We start from the raw sequence: 23,879 nt of genomic DNA, 5'->3' as shown, positions 1-23,879 counted from the left end.
CCAGGGGCTGGGAGTGCAGAGCATGCAGCGGCCCCAATCCCTAACGCCACGCTCGTGCCTGCTGGATGTGCTAAGCAGTAGTAGCCATAACCTCCTCCTTGGGCATGCTCCGAGTGTGACAGGGTGCCTCGACACAACTCCCTTATCTGCCCTGCTCTGTGTTATGCCAGGGGGCAGCGCCACAGCGCCCTGATCCGCCTGCTCTGTGTGTGACAGTGCGCAGTGCCCCAACTCCCCCATCGGCCCTACTCTGTGAGTGACAGGGTAGCTCCTCAACCCCAGATGTGCCGTGCTCTCTGTCTGACAGGGAGGAGCTTTCCTACACCCTGATGGCCTCTGCTCTGTGCGTGACAGTGTACGGAGCCCCAACCCCACTGATGGGCCCTGCTCTGTGAGTGACAGGGGGCAGCGCCCCAACCTCCTGATAGGCCCTGCTCTGTGAGTGACAGGGGGCAGCGCCCCAACCTCCTGATTGGCCCTGCTCTGTGCGTGACAGGGGGTGGCACCGCAACCTCCCCATCGACCCTGCCTTGAGTGTGACAGGGGGCGGTTCCCCAACCCCCCAATCGGCTGTACCCTGAGCGTGACTAGGGGTGGCATCGCAACCTCCCAATACGCCCTGCTCTGTGCATGACAGGGGGCGGCGCCCCAACTCCCCAATCGGCCCTGCTCTGAGCCTGACCAGGGGCTGCACCTAGGGATTGTGCGTGCCCTCTGCCACCCGGGAGCAGGCCTAAGCCAGCAGGTCATTATCTCCCGAGGGGTCCTAGACTGCTAGAGGACACAGGCCGGACTGGGGGACCCCCCTCCCCCCCAGTGCACAAATTTTTGTGCACCGGGCCTCTAGTGATTTATAAAATAGATATTGTTACAGATCCATCTAACATAGTATAGCCAAGTGTCAGTTTTCTGAAGGTATGTTAGTTAACTGGTTTGAGGAAAAACAGTACTTCAAACAATAGTCCTCATCTGGTGAAAACTTTAAAATCACCATAAGTTAACAAAATTATTTATACACAAAAAAGGTGCTAATTGTTTAGAACTATATTAGAACTTCCCCTTACAAGTCAAGGCATGGGTGTGGCCTGCAAAAAGCAAGACTAGGTTGGGTTGAGAGGAAAAGGTGAGGGAGAATAGAGTGCATGTGGCTTTAGTTTTAGCTTCCGAGTATGAACAATGGAGGAAATAAATGATGAAAAGAAATGGAGGAAGTATACAGCTAGAATTACTCTGCTCAACTAGCTCCCCATCAAATATACAAAGATTTTGATTATATAACCAACAGTAGTAACCAGTTTCTGACAATTTTCAGTGGTTCTTATTTTAGAAAACCTTTTGGCATTTTTATTTCAACTAGTTCTATTTTAATATAACTTAAGGTTATTGTTAGTTACCCCATTATAAATTTCTCCATTATCTGTTGAATAATTGTATGTGGCATGAAAAGAGAGTGGAATTCCCAAGTGAATAGTTGAGGTAAATCTGGGAACAACCTAAGTCATCTCTTAATTATCCGGGAGCGTGTCATCCTTGGTGACTTGGGACTTCTCTTAAACCAGTAAGCTAAGTATCTCTATAGAAAGACTGAGGTGAAATGTTAAAACTAGGTACAAAGAAGAGTGGAGTTTTATATTACATTCAAATGGACATGCCAGGTCCTCAGACAGAAACAACTATTTTTGTCTTGGTCGATAACTTTAAAACATAACCCCTATATAAGATGTGCTGCATTGTAGTGTGTGTGTGCGCACATCTTTGTAAAAATTCTGAAACTCAGGTGCAGTATAAAGTAGTAAGAATCCAGTTTCACACTATATGTAGAATTAAGAGTTGATTATAAGGCAGCAATCAAAAGTTCACAAATTATTTGGTTAAAAATCTTTTATTTCTTTGTTGTTTTCCATTGAAACCCTCAATTTGATTACTTTAGGATATGAGCTTGATAACTTTAATATTAGTAAACATATTTCATGTTTTTAATGAGTCCATGTAGTTGGAAAGCATTAAAAAAACCTTTATAAATATTTAATAAGTTGTCAACCGATGATTCAGCCTTTATTTTATTAATAGCCATAACAAACTGAAGATACTCCCTGAAGAAATTACAAATCTAAGAAACCTGAAGGGGCTGTATCTCCAGCATAATGAACTAACTTCTATACCAGAGGGATTTGAACAACTGTTCAATTTAGAAGATTTGGTAAGTTGTGATTTTCCAATTTTTGTATAATTTGGGACTGATCACATTTTTCATTAGGCTGAGAATCTTTATGTATGATTAAAATCATGAGGAAATGGGCAACTGATCATATGATTAGGTTACCAGAAACTATGCATTTCGATTAGATCATTAAATTAGTAATTGTAAATTTGTTTTTCTTGTTTTCTTATGAAATCACCTTAGGTTTTAATTTAGGAATAGAGTTTGGGAAAGGGGTGATGAGAATCACTTTGTTATTCAGAGGCTTTTATGGCTTAGCAAAGTAGAGGAAAGGTGTTTTGAGCATATACCAATTCCCTTTTCTATACCCATTCCACTTCCTCCTTTATAGGCCTTATAGCCTTCCTGTCCTCTGATTACCCAGGTAATCCCTTTAAGGCCTGCCTTTTTGCTCTACTTTTTAAAATGGCAACATAATCTGGCAAAATTTTTATTACATCTGTGTCACATCTTAAGAAGAGATAACTGTAAAGCAATAGAAATATTATTTTAATCATATTATTAAGTATTATAAAAATAATGGGCACTTTGTTTTGTGCTTTACATATGGCAAGGTAGATAGTTTTATCTCCTAATACAGATAAGAAACTAGGCTTATAAAAAAGAAGCAACTTATTGGAAGTCATTCAATTAATAAGTAAGGAATTCAGGACTTTAACATAAGCCAGTTTGACTCCAAAGTGTATTTTTCCACCCACTTTACCACAAGGAATAACATTCCACTGTAAGGTATCCCATCAGAAAGACATTAGCTATATTAGATCAGATGTTCTAATAATCTCTACCCCACATAGTAATTTAGTATTATATTTTTGTTCTTTTCCCTCTTACATGTTTGGAAAACTAATTTATGTCATTTTAGCCTCAAAGTTTATTTCTTTAGGGAAAATTACTTCTTTTACTTCTATTTTATTTTTTTTCCTGTAAAAACACCCTTCTTGGTATATCCCATTATCTCCTCTAGTGTTTGAAATCAAAATACACACTCTCTTCAATCATTCCTTTAGTATCTCTGTCAATCTAGTTAGATTGGAAATAAGGTTTGGAAAGTTAGGTAGATAAAGTGAATGGCAAAGGAGGGAAAGGAGGGATTTTCTTAGGAATTTAATGGAAAAAGGGAGCAATTGAATTTTTTTTAAGAGTCTATAGTAGGAAAAAAACGTGATAAACTACAGCAGTTCCCAGTTATTTCTTTGAATAGGTTCCTGGATTATAGGTAGCATAATGAAAGGATGTTTCAGTGAGAATTGTGTCAAGGATTCAGTATCAAATAAACCATAATGTGAGCAACAATATATTAAAACATTAAAAGTATAAGAATCTGTAATAATTTACACTGGTAATATTTCTTAGTTAGGTAATAACTAACTTTGTATAATGGTACTAAATAAATATTTACTGAAGAATTGGCAGTATAAATATCTATTTAAATATATAATTAAATTTAGATCTAATTTAATTATTAACTACAATAATTAAATGTTTAACTTTTTTAGTAATTTGTTGATTTGGGTTATTTAAAATGAATTTGTGAAGAATTAATATCTTTTCTCTAGTAGGAACTTTTATTTTAAGCTTTTTATTTGGAATAATTTTAGATTTATGTGTATATATACACACACACACACACACACACACACACACACAAGGTTAAGTGATCGACCGACCAACCAACCATCTGTCCGTCCAACTGACCATATGACGCGCACTGGTAGTTTAAAAATAAATGTTGACTCGGGCATGCTCGATACATATAAAGCTCTCGCTGGCGCCAATTGCACGCGTGTTTTAATTTTATAATACTATATTACATATACTACTTTGACATGTAATTTTTGCAGTAATGTAATTACTGCAGGAATCTTTCTTCTAGTTAATTTCCTTTCAATGTGCACGAATCTGTGCACCGGGCCACTAGTAGAAATATAAAGAAAGTACAGAGTTTCTGTATTCCCTTCACCCAGATTTCCTTAATGTTAGCATATTGCATAACCATAGGACATTTGTAAAAAGTAAGAAATTAATATTGGTACAATATTACTAACTAAACTACAGATTTTATTAAGATTTCCCAGTTTTCCACTAATGTTCTTCTTTCTGTTCTAGGATCCAATCCAGAATACTACATTGCATTTAGTGTCAGTAACTTTTAATATTATACAATATTTATTTATTAGTAATCTATTAATTCTTAGAATTTAGAGTATTGGAGTTGTAGATTATTATGTTGTATGTTATAGATTACGATGATATGTTATTTTCCTATTGTTTACAATATAACAGTATTGTACTTTTTATGCATTTTTTACCTTTTTGTATCTTCTTGATTTATTTAGAATTACAGAATACAATTGTTTAATTTTAGATTAATTGAAAGTCTTCAGAGAGAATTTCCTTTAAGTTATTTTTTTTCTATTCATTGTTACTATTGGACCTATCTAACAGTTTCCTGATAGCTAATGGAGTACTTACACCGACTTCAAATATCATAAGAAGAATTATTTGTTTTATAACATTGCCTTTTAAAGGGAGTTTCAAAAAGAAAGTTCTTGTGTAACTGTTTGAAGAAAAAACAGAAACAATGACTAAAAGAAACATTGTGGTATAAAGATTAATTAGGCAAGCTTGAATGAATGAATACTGTAGTACTGTAGTGGACTTCTAGAATTAGTCAAAGCAGACTTACTGAGGTCAGCAGAAAATCAAGAGGGAATATTTTTTCCTCAAAAATTAAAATGGCTATATTTTCAGCTTTAGTTTCCCTTCCCCACCCCCAAGAATATTTCTTTCTTGCAAAGTTATATTTCATTTTGTATTACAGTTTACCCATAGTTTGCCCTATTTATCACAGGTATTCAATAAATATTGGATAAACAAATGGATTTTTTATATTGAAAATAGGATACATAGTAGAGCATGACTTACTTTTTATAAACTGTTTCTGAAGTCAGAATTTATTCTGATTTCTCTCTGCTACATTATTGGATATTAGTGGGCCCACAAAATATTGAGGTAATGAATGATGATTTGTGAAATTATCAGTGGAGGAAGGTTAAAAAATACCCTCAGAAACATATATATTTTTTAAAATAATGTTTCAATTCTTGCATAATTCTAGAATACCCTTTAGGGATAATTTATTTATTTTTATAGTTCATTCATTCATTCTGTCTTTCTCTTTTTAAAGGATCTTTCAAATAATTGTCTTACAACTGTTCCTGCTAGTTTTTCTTCTCTATCCAGTCTGGTGCGACTCAATCTTTCCAGTAATCAACTGAAGAATTTGCCAGCAGAAATAAGTGGAATGAAAAGTAAATCTCAGTTTTAAAAAATACATATATTTGAAGTTGGTGAAACTTACTTTTATCAAAATAAATTTTAATACAGATACTTGCAGAAAAGTAAAATAATAGATTATATGGTGGTAAATGCAAATAGTAACAACTAGTCAGATTTTCTCCAGGCCATTATTATCTATCAACTTCCTCAACAACGCCAAAAAGATACTTTGGCATATCAAAAAAAAGGAAAAGAAAATATGATTATAAATTGTGACAAAATTTTATACCTGAGAAATTAAGGTTTTGAGCTGTGCTATATTTTCATTCTTTCATTCAGTATTCACTAAGAGGTTATTCCCTTTTCATAGGTGTTTCTATGTATGACATCTGGTTATGTCATCACTGTAGCCTCCTTGTGGTTCATAATTAATAATGACAAGAGATAGTCTAGTTTTGCCTAAATTATGAATCCTTTTTAAAAAAATGTTAAAATTTAGTGCGACTATTACAGTTTTCCACTGAACCATCATATTGAAAGTATTATAAAACTAATATTAAGGGATAAAAATACGTAAGGTACATTCTAAGTACCTTTTAAATAACTATACTTAATAATCTTAGAATTCTTGAGTTAGAGTTCAAAATCATTAAACCGCTTTTTTTTGTTTAAAGGCAAACTGTTATTTCTTGGTTGATGACCACAGTGTGTATCAGCTGTAGACTATTTACCTTATCTAGTCTATTCTGCTAATCATATGTAAGCCCTCTTCGTTTTTTAACCCTTGTTTTGTAAAGGAAGTCATAAAAGTGATTTTGTATAGTTGATTACAGATCATTTGGAGGTGAATTTGTAAAATTGTATATTTTATTTTAATAGTTATTTGTCATTTATAATAAGAATTATAAATTAAATCTGCATAAATGAAATTGACGTTTTAGGGGAGCCTTTACTTGTAATACCAGTTAAGACTGCTTGTCTTTGCCATTTCCCAATAAAGGTATTAGGAAGTAGAGTTAAACCATAAAATATGGTATCTGGAGTGAGTATATAAGAAACATTTTTTTCGTAAATTGATTGGAAATATCTTGAGATACAGGAACAGATGAATATACAGCAATTTTTCTAATATCTATAATAATCTATAATGATAAAAGCATAATATGCTAATTAGACTGGACAATCTAACGATCTTCCGGACATCCTCTGGACAACCTTCCGGACGACCTTCTGGACAAAGCCGGGGCTGCGAGGGCCGAGGCAAGCCACCACGGCTGTGAGGGCTGAGCCCCTTGCACGAATTTCTTGCATTGGGCCTCTAGTACTGTATAATTAATGATCAGATGCTTTCTGTACTTTAGTCACAGCAGCAATACTTTAAAGCTGTCATTATTAGGACATTTAGTAGTTATTTCACTATTAATGACTGGATCCTAAGAACAATATCTAACATTTGTATACTTTTTAAAAAACTCAAAATCCTTTTACATATACAGTTTTGCCATTTAGGGGATGTGCATATTATTAACATTTTAAAGATTCATAAACCTTGACTAGAAATTATATTGTAAATTATAGAGCAAGGGATTGAGTCCTCTTACTCCATCATCCCCACTACTTTTTCAACTATATACTGTTTGTATTCTCAATCAGGGCTTTTAAGATGCAAACAGTTGTGAAAACTACAGCCTCTAACTTTCAAACACACTTTTGTTTATAGAAGTTACTGGATTTGGGGTGGATGAGATTGTGATATTTTTCTTAATGCTCTAGCCAAATAATGTATTGTTATATTATTAGTTGAAAGCAGTACTATTACATTTATTTAAAGAAATTAGCTTTTTAATCACTAAAAGACTGCAGTCTAAGGTATTGTAACAACTCAGTCTTGAATTATTTTAAAATTGACAGGCTTACAGTACGGGAAAAAAATGTATATAGCTTATTCAAACTTGAGGGTTGAGAGTGAATTATGGAAAATTGTGGCTATTATAAGTGGAAGAATCTGTATTATGGGTTAGGGAGAAAACTGCATTTTGAAGTTTTAAGTGAAAGAAGACCTTTACTTTTTTCAGTTTTGTTTTCTGTTCTTTTTTTTTTTTTAATTTGAGCTATCAAGTAAATATTAGAACTTTGGAAAACTTATATCTACCACCATGAGTTTGATAGCTTCTTTCTTTTTAAAAAAATATATTTTATTGATTTTTTACAGAGAGGAAGGGAGAGGGATAGAGAGAGTCAGAAACATTGATGAGAGAGAAACATCAATCAGCTGCCTCCTGCACACTCCCTACTGGGGATGTGCCCACAACCAAGGCACATGCCCTTGACCGGAATCGAACCTGGGATCCTTGAGTCTGCAGGCTGACATTCTATCCACTGAGCCAAACCAATCAGGGCCTGTTTTAAGAAAGAAAGGTCCAGGAGGTAAGAGAGAGATGTTACAAGTAAGAAATTCTTGTCAAGAGTGTTAGCTAAGATGTGAGAGAAAGCATGTACTTAAAAAAAAATGGAAGAAGAAAGGATGGAAAAAAGACAGGCAGTATGTATGGAAGAAGAATAAGAGGGAATACATAAAAATCCAAGGCTTTTTGACAGTCAGTTTCCCTATTTTAAATACTGATATGTTTAAGCTACTGATATCCATTTATACATATAGTATGAATGTATAGTTATATATCTATCTTAAGCTGTTTCTTTTTAAAGGTATATAATTACGGAGGGAATAATCTCATAATGTATACTTTAAACAGGGTGGGGCAAAAGGTTTAGAGTTGTGAGTATGCAAAATAGTTTATTATATTATTTATTATTGTATTATATTTTATAGGAACAACTATAAACCTACTTTTGCCACACCTTGTACATTTTAGAGTACTTTAACAGAGTACCAAAGTTTTTAAAAATCTGTTACAATAATGACATGGACTATTATAAAACAATTTTAATATCAATTCTCTTATAATTAAATGAAAAAAATCTTAGTTCATGTTTATTTAATTCAGTGCCACTCTAGGATTCTTGATTATTATAAAAGTATACAACAGCACAGATATATAAGTTTTCATGATTACATATACATTTTTTTGAATGTACATAAAATTATAGACCAATATTTTTTCTCTATTAAAATAATTTTTTTGCTAAATATGTATTACAGGATTAAAGCATTTGGATTGTAATTCAAATCTGTTGGAATCTATACCTTCTGAATTGGCTGGCATGGAATCACTAGAATTGCTTTATTTGCGGAGGAATAAATTACGTTTTTTACCAGAATTTCCTTCTTGTAAATTATTAAAGGTACTATTTAGTTGATTATTGAGTAACTATATATTTTTCAAAAGTTATTTATGAAAATGAAATTTTTAATATTGCTTTACATTGGAAATATGTGTTTAAGTGCTACGTTTTTCCTATGTTAATAGTTTTTGGAATTTTAATATGGCTAAATGCATTAATGATATTAGTAATATATACATTTTTAAAAAGAAATAATTTAAAAATAGAAATTTGTCCATTTTACCTGATGATCAGTTTATACCTGGAGAAGTAGTAGATGATGAGGCTAACATGGTAAGTTGGGACCATATTGTAGGAGACCTGGAATACCGATATTTGTATCTATTTCTGTTAGTTGCCACCTCTCACGTTTACCTGATCATAATCAGATCTGTTTAAAATTAATTTCTTTTGGTTATAAGTATTTAGCATTAACATTATCTTCTAAATTTGCCATGCTTTGCTTTCTTTTATGTATACTTTTTATGTATTAGTGTTAAAAACATTTCTCTTAATACATGATGTTAAAAGATATTATATATAATAATTATCATTGAAAGTGTGGAATAACAAACATAACAAGATAAATAACTTTTTAACTTATACTGATTTGTTTTAAAACTTTAATCTTTTGCCCTGACCAGTGTGGTTCAGTGGTTGGAGCATTGGTCCATGTACCACAGGGTCTTGGGTTCAATTACCGGTCCAGGGCATGTACCTGCATTGTAGGGCATTCCCTGGCCGTGTTCCCTGGCCCAGGTCGAGGCATGTTCAGGAGGCAGCCAATTGATGTGTTGTTGCTCCCTCTCTCTCCCCACCCTTCCCTCCCCTCCCCCTCCCCCTCCCCCTTCCCCTCCCTTTCTCTTTCCCTTCCCGTTCTCCCCCTCAAAAAAAACACAAAAAACTTTAATCTTTCATCAGTATAGTTCTTGGATTTGTATTTTTATTCTATAAATGTAACTATTAAATCCTTTCTCTTTTTTGGTTTTGTAAACTTTGAACTTTGTTAGACCTTTAATTATTTTTAAATTACTAGAAAAATTTTGAAAAAAATTTTTTTTAAAATATATTTTATTAATTTTTTATAGAGAGGAAGGGAGAGGGATAGAGAGTCAGAAACATCAATGAGAGAGAAACATTGATCAGCTGCCTCCTGCACACCCCCCACTGGGGATGTGCCCGCAACCAAGGTACATGCCCTTGACCGGAATCGAACCTGGGACCCTTCAATCCGCAGGCCGATGCTCTATCCACTGAGCCACGCCAGCCGGGCTGAAAATTTTTTTGCTGTCATTTTTCTTTAGCTGTAAGATAGCTTAAATGTAATTGAAAATTTAAGCACTTTAGTGATTAGGAAGTTACGTTTTTTCTATGTGCTTTTCAATGATTTGAACTTAAAATTTCAATTTTATTTTCATTATGTAATATAACATTGATTACAGAAATATACATGATTGATCTTTGGTTTTGTAGGAATTACATTTAGGTGAAAACCAAATTGAAATGTTAGGGGCAGAACATCTTAAGCATCTGAATTCTATCCTTGTGCTAGACCTCCGGGATAACAAGTTAAAATCTGTTCCAGATGAAATTACACTACTACAATCACTGGAAAGGCTTGACCTAAGCAACAATGATATTAGCAGGTAAGTTTAAAGATCAAGTGAATAAGAAATAAGTGTATTTGGTTATAATTCATAAGTTAAAATATTTATAAAAAGTACATAAAAATATTTTTTTCTAAATTAAATATTTTCTGTGCAGGTATCAGGTACAGACCTACAAAGAGTAATTAGATTTTGTCCTTTACAGCAAGCTTAATATGCTAATAGAATGAGATTCATCTATAAGCTACTCTGACCTACTAGAATGTAAACTCTCAGAAGGCTGCATTTTTATCTGTTTTGTTCACTGCTCTAACTTCTAGATCAGTGTCTGGATATATAGCAGATGCCTGGTAAATATTTGTTGAATTTGTTAAATGACTGTAAAGCCATGGGAGAGATATAAAATGCTTTGGGGGCTTGAAGGAGCTAGGAATTACAAGTTATTGAGAGGTATCAGGATAGACTTTGTGGAAGAAGTAATATTTTTAGATGATCTTTAGGACTGGGACTAGGGTGAAGCAAGTTAATTGTCTAGACTAGAGCACAAATTTAAGAATGTACTCACTTTCATGGTCATGCTTCATTCTAGTCCAAAGCTTTGAAAGTTCAGAAAATTATAGGGATGTATTCAGAGAACAGTAGAGTCAAATTGATCTGGTGAATAGGATGCAAGTAGGCAGATTATGAGAATTTAGGACTTAAGAGATAAGTTGAGGCCATATGGAAGAGGTTCTTGAAATACCTGTGAAGAGTCAGTTTTCATTAGTTAAGAGGTGGAGAGCTATTGAACGATTAACAACAGAACCAAATTTATTGTAATTTATTAGAAAATAAATTGGTGATAATGGGTAAGATACATTGGATAAGAGTGGTTTTGTAGGTGGGAAGTCTAGGTAAACTCTATTAGATTAATCTAATAATGTTTAGCATTAAGGAGCACTTTCTATTATATGCAATTCACTGTATTTACAGCTTTGTAGATTTCCAGTTCACTATATTGACAGTGTTGGAGATGGGGAGGAGGAGGGTAGTGAGCAAAGAATCATAAAATGTTATAAAACTATAATATGGTTACAGTTAGTTGTGAGTACATGAAACATAGTTTATTATTGTATTATTTAATAATTACTGTATTTTCCATTTGAACATCTGTAAACCTACTTTTGCCCCTATTGTATTTAGAGATAGAATTATTTCTACAGATACAAAAATATGACTCAGACTTACCTGGAATTATATACCAGTTAGATGTCTGAAGTTTTGTGTTTGGATGTCAAAAACAAGTTTTGCTACTTATAGAAGGTGAAAGGTTAGGCAAGGCAGATTTTCTTCTATGTGAATATTTTAATAGTGTTTTAAAAAATCAAAGTTGTTTTCAACTTTGGAGAGCAACACTTTTCACTTCTACTTATGACAGTTTTAATAAGTGGCCTGGATATCCCTTAAAGTGCTTACCAAACAACTAGTGAATGAAATAAATCTCTTGCCTCATAGATATTGACATGTAAGTTTTTCCTCATGGCAGTTTTATTTTGGCTACTGCATAAAAGCAATGGAAAGCAAATATTTAAAACAAAGACTATGATACATAATATTAAATAAATAAAGTAATTGGTAGAAATATTTCTGATATATATGTTCCTCTTTTTCCAGAGCTCTGGAGAGAGAGAGAGAGAGAGAGAGAGAGAGAGAGAGAGAGGGAAACGTATGGCTTTTGTCATTCATTCATGTGATTGTGTGTATCAGCAGTTCATTTTCATTATAATGGAGTGTTAATCCATTATACAGCTATACCACAATTTATTCTTTTCTTCACTAGTTAGTTGATGGGCATTTGAATTATTTTCAGTTTATTGGCTATTGTGAACAGTCATGTAAAAGTCTCTGTAAGGACATTATTTTCATTTCTCCTGGGTAAATCTGTAGGAGTGGGATTGCTTAGTTGTATGGTAAGTGTAAGATTCTGCTTTTCAGAGTGGCTGTACTAATTTAAATGCTCACCAGCAACATAAGATAATTCCAATTTATATTTTGGTTAAGTGCATATGTATCTTTTCCCCTGAGAATTCTTTAAGGGCAATAATCTTGATATCCTACACCAATGCCTATTTAAATATTTAATTGTAGATGCTTAATTTTGAGATTGGATATCCAATCTCAACAGGTTATCTTTTTGTGTGACAGAGATAAAAATGACTTTTCTTATTGAGTGAAAATAAGAATTGGGCTATTAAAATTAATTTTTTTTCTTTTTGTCTTTAGGAAGAATTTTATTTGCTTTAACGGCAGAATCAAAATATTTAGTACCAGTGAGGATAACTATTTTGAATCAGTGATTCAGTCGAATTTATATTTTGACCATTTACTTTTAGCACTGGATACAATTTAGCGAATGTTTTATAGCTCATATTCTTTTTTAGCAATCACAATATGATAATTTCAAACAAATCTGTTTTTTCTTTTACGTGTACAGCTACCTCAAAGGGAAATATTGTAGACCTATATTACTTGGGTTTTCTTTGACACTTACTTATATGTTTTTAGTTTTATAATCAACTATTTGGTTAAATTATTCTTACCCTTAATGTTTTCCCTGAAATCAATTTAATCTTTTGTAGTCTGCCCTATTCTTTGGGAAAACTTCATTTGAAATTCCTGGCTCTAGAAGGAAATCCTATGAGAACCATTCGAAGAGAAATTATAAATGTAAGCATATTTGGAAATCAGTTTTTAAATTTGAAATTTATACATATGTGCTGATGTATAAAACTTTTAAGATGTCTTAGTGAATATGTGCCTTCCCACTTTTTTAGAAAGGAACCCAAGAAGTCTTAAAATATCTACGAAGCAAGATTAAAGGTACTTTTCAATTTTCTTCTGTGTTAGAAAGATGATATGAAAGGTAGTAAAGTACTAATAGTACATAAATTTACATGTATTTGGGGTATACATAATTAGAGGAAATGGTTCCTGGCAGGTGTGGTTGTAATAATCAATCCATATAGGCCATAAGTATGTTGAAGTTATAAAAATATCCTTAAATCCACAATAATAATGTTCTGTCTTTAATCTGTTGATTTGTGTGTTATAGTGTACCAATTAGAAAATGTAACAAAGCAAAACTTGACTTCTATCGTATAATATATGGGCTTTATCTATAGCTATCTATCTATCTATCTATCTATATCAGTGGTTCTCAACCTTCCTAATGCTGCGACCCTTTAATACAGTTCCTCATGTTGTGGTGACCCCCAACCATAAAATTATTTTCGTTGCTACTTCATAACTGTAATTTTGCTACTGTTATGAATTGTAATGTAAATATAGGATATGCAGGATGTATTTTCATTGTTACAATTTGAACATAATTAAAGCATAGTGATTAATCACAAAAACAATATGTAATTATATATGTGTTTTCCGATGGTCTTAGGTGACCCCTATGAAAGGGTCATTCAACCCCCAAAGGGGTCGAGACCCACAGGTTGAGAACCGCTGATCTATATACACATACATACACTAGAGGCCCAGTGCACGAAATTTGTGCAGGGGGTGTGTGTGTCCCTCAGCCCAGCCTGTACCCTCTCCAATCTGGGACCCTTTGGGGAATGTCCAACTGCTGGTTTAGGCAGTTGGACATCCCTCTCACAATCCGGGACTGCTGGCTCCCAACCGCTCGCCTGCCTGCCTGATTGCCCCTAACCGCTTCCCCTGCCAGCCTTATCGACACCTATCTGTTCTCCTGCCGGCCTGATTGCCCCCAACTGTTCTCCTGCCGGCCTGATTACCCCCAACTGCCCTTCCCTGCAGACCTGGTCCCCCCCAACTGCCCTCCCCTGCTGGCCCAGTCGCCCCTAAGTGCCCTCCCCTACTGGCCTGATTGCCCACAACTGCTCTCCCCTGCCAGCCATCTTGTGGTGGCCATCTTGTGACCATATAGGGGCGGCTATCTTTGACCACATTGGGGCGGCCATCTTGTGCGAGGGCGTGACAGTCAATTTGCATATTACCTCTTTATTATATAAGATATGCTTATTTATGTAGTATATGTATGGGTTTTATATACATGGTATAATCTGTAATAATAAAAGCATAATATGCAAATCAACTGAATGACCGAACAGCAGAATGACCATCCGGATGACCACACTATGACACGCACTTGCGCCAGGCCAGCCAAGGCAGGCTTGATTCTTGCGCTCCTCTGATCTGCTATTGGGTATAATATTCTTTATTTCAGTCCGTGTATGCTTAATTTCTAGTTGTTTCTTTATCATAGCATCGAGGGTCTCATTAGTTTTTGTGAGGCTCTCCTCAAGTTTATTGCAAGCCCTCAAAATTGCGTTTTTTAGCTCTATATCCTCCATTTCTGTCATGTTTTTTTGTCTCCGCATTTTTTATGCTTTCTTGGTGCACCCCCTTGTGGTCTTTGTGCGCAGTCTTGTTCTAGTTAAGCCTTGATTGTTGTAGTTAATACTAGAGGGATTTGACCACCAGGCCGACTGGCTGTGAGAATCAGCTGTGGGAAAACTTCTGTCCTCTGGAGAGGTGCTAATCTAGCCTTTGCCTGAGGCTATCCGGCAAAAGGCTCTGCACAGGGCTTGGGCGGGACGGGTCGCACAGGATCAACAGGGCGGGCGGAGGGAGCAGTTATGGCTGCTCTCAGTCCCGTTCCCAGAGGCTCTGCTTCTCAGAACCCCGGCAGCCACTGCAAACCTCGGAGAGAAAGCTGCCCTCAGGTTCCAGCTGATGCCGGACAATCCCGCTTCTCCCGTCTGAGTCTGAGTCCCTAGAGACTCGCCCGGATCTGGAGCCCAGAGTCTGAGACTCACTCCCGACCGAAAAATCAATATTCTAAAAGGAAGTTTCAAGGTGGCAAGACTTTGGTCCCCTTCATCCTCTATTCCTAGTTTGCTGAGTGTGTGTGTGTGTTTTTTAAATCATGAATGAGTGTTGGATTTTGTCAAATGCTTTTTTATACATCTGTTGCTATTGTTATTGGTGGGGTGCCATCTGTGTCCCCATCTGTTATCGGTGGAAGTGGAGTTCTTGGGATGTCACAAGGAAAGGAATTTTGTGAGACTTGCAGGGAGGATGAGTGATCTTTACTTCCATGGAATTAAGCCCCTGGGTTCCCAGTGTACCATTTCCCTCCGTCTTGCCATGAAAAAAGTCCAATCTTGTCTTCAGCAGGGCTAGAATTAAGGCCACTGCTCACAGTCTCTGCTCCGTATTAAGGCACAGTCCAGTCCAGCATCTGGCCAGCTTAGTTTGTGTTCCCAGCTGTACTCCATCCATTGTGTGTGTAGAGAGAGAACAGGCAAGCACACAGGACGAGTGCGGGTCATGGAGCAAGAATGTCAGAGCACAAGAGCAGAACAAGAGAGCGGGAACTCTTTGGGAATTATGTAGTCCCAAATTTTCAGGAGCTTGCATTGGGGTCCATGCTCCTAACCGATCCATTGTTTCCCAGGCTAGACTGATAGGCAAGTAGCTTCCCTACGTCACCCCTGCTTCTCTGTGCATGCTTCCTTCTCCCCCTTTGTTGGATCTCTTCCTTCAGTGTTCTGCAGGGAATGGACCCATGGCTTCCTGGTGAAGCTGCCTAGATGACCATGCTTATAATGTCTTGCCTCACCTTTGCTCTCTTCCTATTATTAGTATTAATAACTAGCTAATTATGACAATAACAGTATGGTCATGTCATTTTTCTTTTTTAGCCTGCTTATGTGAAGGATTACATTAATTGATTTTTGAACCTTGAACTAGCCTTGCATACCTGCATTAAATTCCACTTGGTTGTGGTGTGTAATTTTTTTAAATACTTTTTTAGATTTGATTTGCTAGTGAAGGGAACCAACATTTTGCCATCCTGAAGTTGCCTTTTGGAATATTTATTTTCAGAAACAAGACTCAGAGGTAGGCTTTGACTCTCTTCCCTTTCCTGCTCAGGAGATTCAGAGAAACCTGCTTTAGAAAGAGAGCCTGGCTTAATCACCTTAAGAATCTTTACACTAGCATTAGTTAGGAAGACTCCAAGTGTGTTTGCTAAATGCATCCTGTGTCCCATTGTTTCTGAGTTGTCTGGCAAAAAGTTTCAATCGCACTGTACGTGTGCGCCTGCACATGGTATTTTGTGGAAGAGCCACACTGAAGGGGCCAAAGAGCCGCATGTGGCTCGTGAGCCATGGTTTGCCGACCACGGGGCTATCCAGTTTCCCTGCATCATTTGTTGAAAAGGCTATTCTTTTCAACAAGGTCTTTCCATTCTCGTTGAAAATCAGTTGACCATAAATGTAGGGTGCATTCTGGCCTCTCAATTTTATTCCACTGATCTCTATGTCTATTCTGTGCCAGTACCACACTGTCTTGATGACCATTGCTTTGTAGTAAGTTTTGCAATCAGGAAATGTAAGTCCTCCTTTATTCTTTTTCTCAGGCTTGTTTTGGCTCTTCTGGGTTTCTTGCAATTCCATACGAATTTTACAATCAACTTAATTTCTACAAAGAACTCAGCTAGGATTCTATTAGAGGATTGCATCGAATTTGTAGTTCAGTTTCGGGAATATTGCCAAGGCAGTGTTAAATGTCTCTGGAGATTAGCGAGAGGGTTGATTTGTGTGTGAATGTGTGAGTACACAGACATGTTAGGAAATATTTATTGAAAATAGCCCAGCTCAGTAGTTGAGCGTCAACCTGTGAACCAGGAGGTCACAGTTCGATTCCCAGTCAGGGCGCGTGCCTGGGTTGCAGGCTTGATCCCCAGTGTGGGGTGTGCAGGAGGCAGCCGATCACTGATTCTCTCTCATCATTGATGTTTCTATCTCTCTCTCCTCCCTCCTTCTCTGAAATAAATAAAAAAGAAAGGAAGAAAGAAAATAGTCTTACATTTGCTAAAAAAAAATCTTAATGTAAGTAATATATTAAAAGTTTCCTGAATTAGACAAATTACCAGATTTTAAATGATTGAGGATCATCAGCTTCATTGTATTCTAAAATGAAAAGATAGGCATATGCCTATTTTGTAGACATTTGTGGGAAATAATCATTTTTTGCTGTTGTTTCTAATATATTTCTTCTAATGGACTATATTATTTTGCTTAAGAGGAAGGATTCCTTGTTGTTTCTTCTGAGACATTTTAGTTATTCTTAAAGGTTCTTTCCTACTTCTGAGTTTCCTTATGGTAGGATTTATTAATAGATTTTGAAGCCATATTATAGTAACTTTATTTTCTATTAATTAAATATTAAATTCAAACTCAGATTTGAGTTATTGGAGATAAAGCATACGACTAAGACATTCTCACCAATTACATAAAGAAATCATATTTATAATTTTTATGTATTTTCTTAATTTTCAAAAATGACTTTATGCTATATATATTGGTTTCATATAACATTTCCCCCCTCAGATGATGGACCTAGCCAAAGTGACTCTGTTATTGAGACTGCCATGACACTACCAAGTGAATCTAGAGTCAATGTACATGCCATCATCACATTAAAAATATTAGACTATAGGTATGTAATTCATTTTTTTTTAAACGTAACAAAACGTAGGAAATTTTCAGAAATAAACCTTTTGCAAAAGTGCATTAGTATGCTTGACTTAGAATAATAGCAATTGTAAAAGCAATGATGAGATAGAAGCATATTAAAGTTCAATGAACTTAAATGCCCATTTCTTAGGTGGTTTGTATGTATTATGCTAGAGATGAATCAATGGTTATTAATAGTAAAATGTTTATAATAAAGAACCTTTTGCTATTATGAAAAATAAAAGGGTGACAGTATTGGTTGGTAATAAAATTTTCTGACCAGCATCTAGAGAGGATTTTTATATTGGTATGGGGCAGGGGGGAGGCAGGGAGGCGTGTCTATGTTAGTAAATTAGAAATAAATATAATTTAGTTAATCAACACGCCAAGCAGGCAAAGCTTGAGAGGTGTATTGTGTTAATATATCTGAATGAAAATAAAATAATGTCATAGTAACAATGTGCTCTGGTAGCACATATATTCAATCTAAAACAGTTACAATGTTGGTATGTAAACTGAGACAAAGCTTAAAAATTTTTATATATTATGGAAGTGTATTTGATTGGGGAATGAAGATACCTATGCAAAGTTTGGGAGTGGTTAAGTGTTCTATCAGTACTGAGGTGACAAAGATAAAAATAACCAATACTATCAAAGCTCCTGCAATGATTGGCTCAGTAATGTAATGAAAATACAGAATAACACCAATTCATCTACACAGCCAGCTTTAATATCTTGCCTCTTTTCCTCAATGTGTCAGTAGGAACCACCTTCTCAGTAGTCAGTATCCTCCAAAAAAATCTATACAGTAATAGTAATACAATTTTATTTGAGATAATCAATCCTACTTTTTAAACACACATATCACAAAAGCATAATAAATACAACATTTAAGACTACACATCTTAGATTACATACTTAGATTCTGAATTTATTGTAATTTGTTTTCCTCAGAGACTTTAATTGGAAAAGAGTATACCATTTAAGATACAAATTAATTCCCAATTTTAAGTTATAAATGCCTTCAACTAAATTTTTAAAAATAGCATGAATCTTCAAAGTTTGATTAGAATAAATCACTTTCTGATGACTTGAACATAGCTGATTGAAAAGATAAAAATGCAACATCTGCCCAGCAGAAAATGGAGCCCTAAGCAGAAAAAGTAGAAGGCATAATACGTATGGAATTTAGCCTGTCTTTTTTCCTATCTGTATTGCAATAACTTTCTTACACAGTTCTCCCATACTGCACACATGATATTGCTTTCTTGTACTTACAGTCATTCAGCGGACATTCTATCGAGGATGCTTTTAAGTGGGTGATGTATTAGGCATTAAAAATTATAAAAGAAGAACATAAAGATAATGGCTAATTATAACAACAACAGATTGTTAAATGTCAGCAGTCTATAGTTTCATTTAAGATTAAATTATATTTCATTAAAAATCTTACTGAAAATTTTAATTTTACTGAAAAGGAAATTTATATTTACATTTGTAAAAGATCTGGCATAAATAACAATTAATAACTCTTTAGATTCTAATTTCAAAGAACTGAGGTTCAGGGAAGGTGAATGATAAAGCTCCTTAATGGTAGAACCAGAAATTGTTTATTCTAAGGCCACTACTCTGTCTACCTTGTCACATGCTAAAGGAGAGAGAAAATTGGTTTAGGTTATGAGAACACTAGTACAATATTGAACATTTAAGAATGATTCTTATCTTGCAGTTTAATATATACCTAAGGAAAGTTGACAGATAGCCTGTATTAAAGAATTTTTAAAAAGGGGCAAAAACAGTTTTTAAAATTACAGATTTAGTTCTACTCTGAGGTAGAGGAATCCATTTACTGAGTTACTAGCTATTTATTATATGACTTCTAAACATTAGAGTCTGCAGATATATCTTTATTTTTTTATTAACATTGAGTATTTGAATGCTCAGAAGGTACATTGTGTTGTGACACAGTATGTTGTCTAAATTCCTGACAGTTAACATTTTGTGGATTGGCAGGTTTTTGTAGCATTCTTTACAGAACTACATTATCAACTAACTACCTTAAAAATTGTCTTATAAAGTCTTCACAGTCCTTTAAAAGTAAAAAGTAATAATCATATTTTTCTAGACTTCTCAAAGTTAAACATTTTTCATTTAGTGATAAACAGACAACCTTGATTCCTGATGAAGTGTTTGATGCAGTAAAAAGCAATATTATCACTTCTATTAACTTCAGTAAGAATCAGCTATGTGAAATTCCAAAAAGGTAAGAACTGTTCATGATGCCATTTCTATTAAGTTGTTACTCATTCTAAGTTTTGTTTCATGATAGTTGCAAAAATATTTATTTTATAATTTTTAAATTTGAAAGTATATAAAAAGTTTCTTGCATTAATAATACTTGAGGGATTTAGCAAAATTTATTAAATATTTCCTGAGACACTTTTGCTGTTTCTTTGTTTGTTTGTTTGTTTGTTTTTTTAAAATATATTTTTATTGATTTCAGAGAGGAAGGGAGAGGAAGAGAGAGAGAAATATCAATGATGAGAGGAAATCATTGATCGGCTGCTCCCACATGCCCCCTACTGGGGACCGAGCTCACAACCCGGGCATGTGCCCTTGGCCGGAATCAAACCTGGGACCCTTGAGTCCGCAGGCTGACGCTTTATACCGTGAGCCAAACTGGCTAGGGCTGTTATGAGAGGTGTATATATGTAGATTTTTTTCTAAAACTTTGTTTCTTTTTTTACATTTTAAACTTGGAGACTAGGTATCAGAATTATTAAAAGTATTAAATTACTTTTCCCCACATAATGAAAAATACATGAGGAAAGTTTTAAGAGACTATCCAAAGCCAGGTTCATGTAGATTAATAGGAATTTATATTTGGGGCTTTATATTAGTGAATTGAGAACCCACTGAATTTTTCCACTGAAAGCAAAAATAAAATTGATTGAATCCTATTAATATTTTTTTCCTAGAAAAGGATTCTTTACTTCCAAATATTAGAAGTGTTTTTCATTATATTTTGCTTAAAACATCTTTTTAGATGTAAATTATAGCAGAATTTTAGGTTTTGAGAAAAAATTAGTTTAACGTTGAACTTTTACAAATGAATGTTCTCTTGCAATCTATATATATATAAAAAGCCAGTGACCCTAATGACTGGTCACTATGACGCGAAGCCCACTGTGACCAGCGAACTGGCCCGATCAGGTACATATGTCTCCTTTTTTCCCCATTGACCCAAGAGCTCTGTATGCTGAGGCTGATCCCTGGCCAGCATTGCAGCTTTACTCTGCTCAAACCTGCTCTTTTCCCATTCTTCCCAGTTACTGTTCTCAAAAGTATCCTTTAATAAGTACTGCCCACTACCGGACTCTCCCACCCCGATGAAGGGTGGCGCCTGCCAAATGCCCCATCCCCTTCCCCCCCGGCCAGCCCTGCCCCTGATCGGCACCCCCCCACTCTGATCAGGGGCAGGGCTGGCTGGCCAACCACCCATGGCCCCTCCCCCAGGCTGCTGGCCCCCGATCGGCACCCCCAACCCCATTTGGGGGTAAGGCCAGCCGGCCCACAGCCACTCCCCATGGCTGGCCTCACCCCCAATCAACCCCTCAAACCCAGTTGGGGGTGGGGCCCCCCAGTCAATTGCACACGGCCCCTCCCCACAGCCGGCCGGCCCTGATCAGGGTGGGCTGGCCAGCCAACCTTCCGCCATCTCCTCCTCCCAACAGGCCCAGCCCCGATCCGCCCCCATTGAGGCCGGACCAGCTGGACCCACCCGTGCACGAATTTGTGCACTGGGCCTCTAGTTAACTATATACCCAAAGAAAGGTGATAGATAACTTTGCAATTAAGACAACAGTATGGGAGGCAGGATTGGGCAGTGTTAAAGAATTGGGACAATATAGTTGATTGTTTATATCTATATCCCAGATCTACCAGCTGTGTGGCTTTGGACAAGCTAACTAGCTGCTCTTACTAGTGGTTTTCTCACCTGTGAAGTAGAGATAATAATTTATTATTACCTACTAGAGGCATGGTACATGGATTTGTGCACCGGTGGGTCCCTCAGCCTGGCCTGCGGGGATCAAAAAACTGGCTCTGACATCTCCTGAGGGGTCCCGGATTTTAAGAGGGCGCAGGCCAGGCCGAGGGACCCCACTGGTGCATGATCGGGGCCGGGGAGGGACTGTGGAGGGTTCCAGGGCATGTCCGGCCTGTCTCGCCCAGTCCTGATCGGCCAGACCTCAGCAACAAGCTAACCTATCGGTCAGAGCATCTGCCCCCTGGTGGTCAGTGCGTATCATAGCAACTGGTTGAATGGTCAGACACTTAGCATATTAGGCTTTTATATATATAGATGTTAATAGCTATTTATAAGAATCAAATGGCATAATCCACATAAAGCATTTAACCAGTGCCTAGCATTTGGTAAGTACTTAAGTACTTTTTAAAAAAGAAGAAAAAGTGATATATTTGGAAAATAGAATGAGTTTCATCTGATTGCAAAAAAAAATTTTTTCGATCTTTAAAATTTTTAAAAAGTCCAACAAACTATAACTTTACAGAGCATAGTTTGGGAATGTAGATCTTGAAAGATGATAACTAAGAGTTTCCACTGAAAAGGGAGATTTAGTTCATTTTCTCATTCTCTCTTTAAGGGCTCAGAAGATATTTGATAGAGTAGTTGAGCATTGATATTTGCTGTCAGATAGGATAAGATTGTCTTGGGGATCCTGGTTCATACAAGCTAATTGGGAAAAAAGATGAAAGGAGTTAAAAGACTTTACCTTATTGCTTACTTCCTTATTTTATCTCACAATCTGGTTATGCAAAACAATGTTATTCTGTTACCACAGTTATTTTATCATCATTTTCACTGTTGCTGTAGAGAGTTTCTGAACCACTTTCCCTCTTTCTTAATTTTTTATTCCACATGTTAGAGTTTTCACCATATTATTATCTGATTGTAAAAATAATATTTATTCATAAGATTTTATACTAAATGAAGGGAGAGATCGCTAATAGTCCCATCACTGATTTATTAACTAATGGCATATTTTATTTCAAGCTATTCCCCATTTATAATTATACTAGAGGCCCAATGCACGAAATTCATGAAAGGGACTCGGCTCCTGCCGCCGCGGTGGCTGCCTCGGCCCCCGCCTGCCATGGCGGCCAGGGGACTCTGCCTCGGCCCCTGCCCACTGTGGCGGCCACCTCTGCCTTGGCCCCCTCTGGAAGGACGTCCAGAAGGATGTCTGGTCTAATTAGCATATTATGCTTTTAGTATTATTAGCATATTATGCTTTTATTATTATAGATTACAATTTGTATCTTGACTGGTTTATTTTTCCTAAATAATTCACTATGTTGTAAACAGTACTTTAAAAATAGATCCAGCCCTAGCCGATTTGGCTCAATGGATAGAGCATTGGCTTGCAACTGAAAGGTCCCAGGTTCGATTCCAGTCAAGGGCACATGCCCGTGTTGTGGGCTTGATCCCAAGTAGGGGTTGTGTAGGAGGAAGCTGATCAATGATTTTCTCTCATCATGTTTCTGTCTTTCTCTCCCTTTCCCTTCCTCTCTGAAATCAATAAAAATACATTAAAAAATAAAATAAAATAAAATAAAAATAGATGCAGAGTCCTAGCTGTTTTGACTCAGTGGATAGAACCTTGCTCAGCCCGAGGACTGAAGGTGCTGGTTCAATTCCAGTCAAGGGCATGTACCTGGGTTTCAGTCTCAATCCCAACCTGGGTTGGGGCACATGCAGGAGGCAGCCAATCTATCAGTGTTTCTCTCTGTCTTTCGCCCTCCCTTCCACTTTCTTTAACACGTTAAGCGCCAATCTGGTTTTGTCTTCCTTTCCGTTTAGCCCACGATATCCGATTTCACCGATATGCTGGTGGCACCAGTTACTGACCGGTCCGGACAGAAAGTATAGTG

At 36.2% G+C, this 23,879-nt stretch overlaps 1 protein-coding gene across 4 annotated transcripts in view; it reads left to right on the top strand.

The window, feature by feature from the left end:
- Nucleotides 1–23,879, top strand: part of LRRC40 (leucine rich repeat containing 40) — a 45,762-nt gene that overhangs the window by 8,943 nt on the left and 12,940 nt on the right. For all 4 annotated transcript variants that reach the window (XM_006099231.3, XM_023762877.1, XM_023762878.1 and 1 more), the window contains exons 4-11: nucleotides 2,071–2,200; nucleotides 5,409–5,532; nucleotides 8,661–8,803; nucleotides 10,256–10,428; nucleotides 13,008–13,095; nucleotides 13,203–13,248; nucleotides 17,802–17,910; nucleotides 20,083–20,190. In XM_006099231.3, coding sequence (XP_006099293.1) covers nucleotides 2,071–2,200; nucleotides 5,409–5,532; nucleotides 8,661–8,803; nucleotides 10,256–10,428; nucleotides 13,008–13,095; nucleotides 13,203–13,248; nucleotides 17,802–17,910; nucleotides 20,083–20,190 — 921 coding nt within the window. The remainder of the gene's footprint in view (nucleotides 1–2,070; nucleotides 2,201–5,408; nucleotides 5,533–8,660; nucleotides 8,804–10,255; nucleotides 10,429–13,007; nucleotides 13,096–13,202; nucleotides 13,249–17,801; nucleotides 17,911–20,082; nucleotides 20,191–23,879) is intronic.

The sequence above is a fragment of the Myotis lucifugus genome, unplaced genomic scaffold (genome assembly GCF_000147115.1).
Source record: "Myotis lucifugus unplaced genomic scaffold, Myoluc2.0 scaffold_265, whole genome shotgun sequence".
NCBI lineage: Eukaryota > Metazoa > Chordata > Mammalia > Chiroptera > Vespertilionidae > Myotis > Myotis lucifugus.
This window is presented reverse-complemented; position numbering and strand designations above follow the sequence as displayed.